At 35.1% G+C, this 6,000-nt stretch overlaps 1 protein-coding gene across 2 annotated transcripts in view; it reads right to left on the bottom strand.

Moving 5' to 3' along the window:
• Positions 1-478: 478 nt before the first annotated feature.
• The window catches only part of LOC145291915 (casein kinase II subunit beta), a 40,321-nt gene continuing 34,799 nt past the window's right edge, over positions 479-6,000 (bottom strand). For both annotated transcript variants that reach the window (XM_080137758.1, XM_080137759.1), the window contains exon 7: positions 479-1,038. In XM_080137758.1, coding sequence (XP_079993884.1) covers positions 930-1,038 — 109 coding nt within the window. In that variant the 3' untranslated portion in view covers positions 479-929. The remainder of the gene's footprint in view (positions 1,039-6,000) is intronic.

Genomic DNA, 6,000 nt, shown 5'->3' with positions numbered 1-6,000 from the left:
TCATTTTACGAGGAAAAAAAAAAAAAAAAAAAAAAAAGAAAATGCACGTAAAATTGTTGCCTCAAAAGAACCTGTTCTTGGTTTTACCAACTCATCTGAATAAGTTTTTTTGTTTGTTTTTTAAATGAGAGATTTTCTACAAGGAAATGAAAATTACTTTTATTAGTGTGAGAAGCAAAGGGTAGTGGCAGGTTGGTTGTAGATGTGTTATGCAAACATAAAAGTGCTGAGAAAGGGTCAATTTTAAAGAATTCCATTAAGTAGGTGTCAAGAAATTCATGACAATTTTCTTTTTTTTCTAAAAATTGAAGACATTCACAACATTTGCCAATAAATTTATGTTCTATTCTCAAAATAGAAGATCAATTAAGTCATATTATTCGGACTATTCTCATCTTGATTGAATAACAGTGCAGATAACCTAAAATGATTAATTCTCATTTCAAAAGTTACAATGAAACAAAATTAAAATGTTAAACACATTTCAAAAACTTTCATATTTTATTAATAAAATCATAACGTCATTCATCATCCACATTAAAAAAAAAAAAATAGGACAAATAATAAAATAATGAAAAACAAATAAGATATTTACTAAGAGAAAAGAAAGAAAGAAAATGTTGAGATGAGAGAAAGATAAGCAGTTCTAGTTTTGGGGTTTTCTTTGTTGTCTTTTTAAAAATTGTTCATCTCCCTGAACTTAAGTGCAAGTCAGGTAACCTCTGCGGCTCCTTATGAAGAAACGTAAGGTCAATAAGATGAGAATTGAACAGCTGGTGTGAGATGCGACACTCTATTGTGTTTTTTGGTATTGTTTTCAATTGTCAGTATTTTTCAGGTATCCTTTTCTTTCTTTCATTTGCTGCGACATTCTAGCGGCTGGCATGTGTTGTTGACATGTTCGGCTCTTGCCCTGACAATCATAATCTTCACCTTTTACTGTTGCTGTGTCCCATTCCACGCATTGGCATCTTAAAATTGGCAGCTGCTTGGTATTGCAACTGGTACGCCAATGGGTGTATCTTGAAACCATACAACCTGTTGGGCGGAAAACAGATGAAAATTAACATTTGTTTTTGAACAAATTTTAAAACAAAAAATATTTGTATTATTCAGATTACTGTTCTCATCTAGAGGAGTGGGTTTTTTTTTCACGTTTCAGGCAATGTAATCTTCGCCCTTCTGCAGGTGCATCATGTCAAATTCTGGAATCTGCATAGAATTTCAACAGGAACTTTTTATTTAATCCATGGGGGTAGCATGTTCTTATTCCATCAGCCATGAATGGGTAAAAGTCTAAATTAATAACAGTAATCTGAAGAATCCAAATAATCAATCCTCATCTAAAAAATTCAGAAACATAAAAAGGATCAACTGAAAAAAATGAACATTTACGTATCGGACAAAAATAAGAATCCCCACCAAACACAACCAAATGTAAATATTTAACAATCACTCTAGTTTCTTGGCCATGATAGACAAATAGATGAGAAGATCCTAAAAGATATTCTTTATGATGACCTCACAATTAGTGTGACAGCACGTAGCCTTCCCTTCGACAAACCGCCGACCCCATAGTTGTGTGTGCCGTGGTGTACTACCTCCATCTCCTCATCGTTCTCGTTGGCTGTGTCATCATCTTTTGGTTCACACTGGCGACAGAATGTATGCGGGTCACAAAGTGGATTGGTTGTTTGGTTGGTTGTTTTTGTTTTACAGCATATCAACCCTTTTCAGGTTATTTAATGCCGAATCCAAAGATTTTGAAGAAAAACTTTTTTAATAAAATATATTTGTTGTTTTCACGTCGGTTTCTATTCAACCCATAGTTGGGACCCTAACAGGTACTACCACTCCGGGTCAGAGTGGACCTGGGAGCAATGGTAATTAAAGGGTGGCTCCACACTCCCCAAAGCCCACAAGCTGGGGCCTCACCATATCCAGGACCCCCATTGAGGGACTTTTACCCTCTGCAAGGGGGCAGTCGGCATATTCTAATGCCCCACCGACAGGGCCCACAAAGTGGAAGTAAAATAAGTTGTGGAACAAAGAAAGGAAAAACAACGCCACCGTTTCACATATATTTGACAGTTGGACTTGTGAGTGTGTGTGTGTGTGTGTGTGTGTATGTGTTCTCCCCATTCTATCAATGTTATGTTTGTCTGTCAGTCACAATTCGTCTATTTGTTTCGCACTCAACTCTAAAAACTATCCAACTTGTTGTCGCTATCATCTCCCATCCACCACAAACGACATCTAGTTGTCGACTGTCTTCTCTGTCCGTATCTGAAGTCTCCCCACCCTGACTACCGGAAGCTGTCCTTCCCTTTTCTGTAGATTTCTATTGTCATTGTCAAATCTAAAAGGCTCGACCTAAAAATACCTACAGATTCATTGTTGGCTACTTCCCATCTTTGTTTATTGTAAGACACTTCCTATTCCTTTGTCTATTGCCCCCCCCCCTCTCAGCACTTAGTGACTCAGGTCCACTTTATAGTATCACATTGGCTTCAGATCAACAGGAAGACCTGTCCTACTCTTGTGCAAGCAAGACATGAAGACAAAACAAAAAAACAATTGTGCTGACAAATTTATTTTGGTAGCACAATTAGCCACTGAATTCTAACCTAGAAAAATAACTGCTAGAAAATACATCTCTTTACAAAGCCATCATTCACCAATGCATCAAGCACTAGACTTTATTGGACAGAATCTAAAAAGAGTCTCCAACCTAATAGGCCATGCAATGTCAAGCAAGCTCCAACTCCTGTCCCATCACTACAATGTTGAAAACCCAGTGTTCATTTTACAAAATTTAATAATACTCCTAGCATTGCTATATCCATACAACACAATCATGTTGACAACGATTCTCGCCAGATCATTGAAGTTAAGCAATGTTGAACCTATCTCGAGGGTAGATAGGCCTCGCTTAAGCTGTGGTAGGCAACCCATCTAGTGATGACGTCATGATGAAAAAATACCCTTGGGTAGCCCTAGCAAAGCATCATGTATTCAGCTACAGAGAAGATTTAAATTACACTACAAACTCATATAGTGAGTTCAATCTCCGTTGCGGCTGCGTGTTACGTTTTTAGCATTGCTGTCTGCGTGATGTAGATACTCTAACCCAACAGAGCAAAATCCAACAGCTTCACTGTAGAGATCTCCTGATGCCAAAGAGCCTTTTACTCTAATAGTTTCTTCCCTTGAACTTTACTCGACTTAAGAATTCTCTTATTTTCTTGCTGTACAGTACTAACATACAGAACTTTAATGCAAGCAGCCATTTTGCTGCTCAACTCCCTACTTAGAATGTCTCTGTAGGCATGGTCCAGAATCTCATGTCTCGGTGGCAATGTGCCTCGTTTAGGTGTTGTTTATTATTATAAGCACAGAAAGTAATTTTTGGTACACGACTACAACTGAAGGGTTCAAAATAAGTGAAATCGCATTAGAAATGCAATATCGTCATGCAGTAAATAAAAATTAATCATAATGAAAGGAATAATTATTAAACAATTTAAACATTCAGAAAAATCCAATATTGTTAAGAAAAAAAAAACAAAAAAACCTTTAAGTTAGCAACTGACTGTGATTAAAGAAATAACCAAATTCGAAATTAGTTGGGATTAATTCCCAACTTAAGCCAAACACATACACATTTCCCATTGAGATCTCTCCAGATAGAGTAGACTGTGTTGAGACGACCTAAGTTTAGACCAGAGTCCAACTCTCTACAATAAAACTGGCAAGTGAACTTAAAATTTTCAATTTTAAATGGTCCTAGTTTTACCCTTTTTTCTATCTGTACAAGAGGTACCTCCAACGCGCGCCACAGTTTTAACCCTCCCTGTATGTTACATGATGTAACTAATTTAATATCATCCTAACTTTTTTACCATTTAAAAGAAGCTTAAAATAAACTGCTAATATTTAAAAAAAATATTTATACAACATACAAAAATAATGAAAATGCGAGACAAAAATTGTGTTCACATTATCAACACTTTAAAAACAACGTTCCTATGTAGTGACGTTTTTTAAGCCATTGACACACCCAGGTTTTAAAAATCTAGCAGAAACCAAATAGTAATATTTTCTTGAAATTTTCGATATTTATTCATTATTAAATAAACTTGCATAATAAAAGTAGGTTTTGTTAAATATATTAGAGGAATATATTTTTTTTTTTTAGGTGTTAGATGTCAGAATAACTCGACCACTAGTAAGCATTAAAATCCCATCTTGAATTTGCACGCCTTGTACATGCACCTTAATCTTCATCATGGAAAATTACTGAATGGGGATTTAATTCTCCATTTTTAAACCATTTTGAACTACTGTTTTTCATGTGATGAACGCACGTATGCTTTCACCCCCATGATTATGGACTGTTCATTTTTCTCTCAGAAAATAATCACATTTATTTCAAGTCATGTGTGACACTCTGGACGCAGAAAAATCAGTAATTTTAAAATCCATGCTTGTCTCACAAAATCCGTAGCTAATCTTGCACAATGAACACTCATCACAAGAAAACACTTAAATTGGAACGATTTGAATTAATATAGCTGACATGTAAATAAATGTTTATTTCATATTAATACAGTGATTTCAAGTTCTTTATCAGGTGTCATTATTTTCTGAAGTTATTTCTATTTTTTTTATTTTTATGTATGTAAGGATGTGACCTGGTGACACCTTTCTATTGACCGATGATCTCGTTAAATTTACCTTTAACAGTCCCTTGGATACTCTACTATTTTCGACTTAGAGATTTCTGCACCTGCAACCTTGGTGTTAAAAATTGATAGATCCCGATTATGAAGTGGTAACCCCAACTACAAAAGCAACATGCAACCCCTGCACATCATCTTACAAATTGTTTGCCAGTTTCTTTTTGATACCTTGTCTGCGCCTGGTGATCAACTAGCTAAAATATTGGATTGTTGACCAGAAATACGTCCTATATTAAAAAATAAAGATAAATAAAATATCACATTCCAAAAATCACAAATTGATCAAATAGTTTTATTTATACATAACAAAACCAAATTTTATGAGTATTCAAGAAGGGGCTGTCTTGCCCGCCATTTTGGAAACAATCTGAAAACAAAGGGCAATAACTCAATTCAAACTTGCATGATTTATACAAATTCCCATTAATTGGTTTAAAATTTTTTTTTTTTTTTTTTTTTAGAAAATAAAACTTGATCAATTTACAAAATTTTCCACGAACATGATATTTTCGTTCCGTCATGAGGTACGTACATTATACAGATTTTTTTTTTTTTTTTTTTTTTTTTAATAGGAGGGAAATTCCGGACTAAAGCCAAATATCGTTTAACAACTTGCATAATGAACATAACGTGTGGTGGAAGAATGCATGCCACATGAATATTCCACAGAACACACAAACAAGAATTGAGAGATACACACACATGAAAATTAGCGATTGCATATAACCCCTCCCCCAATGTAAAAAAAAAAAAAAAAAAAAAAAAAAAAAATCCCTTTTTGTTTTCTTTACACTAGCATAACCGGCTCATTTGTCATAATGGTACGCGTATTCATTGGCATTTCCAATACTGGAATCGCAAATGTCTAGATCATGCCACTTCGTCGAGGGTGGGCGGCATTGACATGTGATACAGTTAACTCCACTGGAGCCGTCTCAACCCACTCCTGGTGAACGCCGCTACAAGTCAATAGTAAGAGTGTTTGTTAATGAACCAATAAATAAGGTTTGGTTGGTTTGCTTTACAGCATATCAACCTCTTCTCGGGTTATTTAATGCCAAATCACGTAATTTATGTTCCAAGATATTCAGATATTTATTCATGGTGTTTGGTTTGATTGTTTTGTAGAAGACAATTGTTTTTGTTTTCGACTTTGCAGATCATTATTAAGTTTTGGAAAGAGAAAGCGGAGGGGGGGGGGCATTAATGTTTGGTGTATTTTTGTTTAGGAAAAGGAAACCAATATCTTCAAACAGCC

This window comes from Euprymna scolopes, chromosome 13, assembly GCF_053919585.1.
Source record: "Euprymna scolopes isolate OS-2025 chromosome 13, ASM5391958v1, whole genome shotgun sequence".
NCBI classification, from domain to species: domain Eukaryota; kingdom Metazoa; phylum Mollusca; class Cephalopoda; order Sepiida; family Sepiolidae; genus Euprymna; species Euprymna scolopes.
Note: the sequence above shows the minus strand (reverse complement) of the source record. Positions and strands in the feature narration are given on the sequence as shown.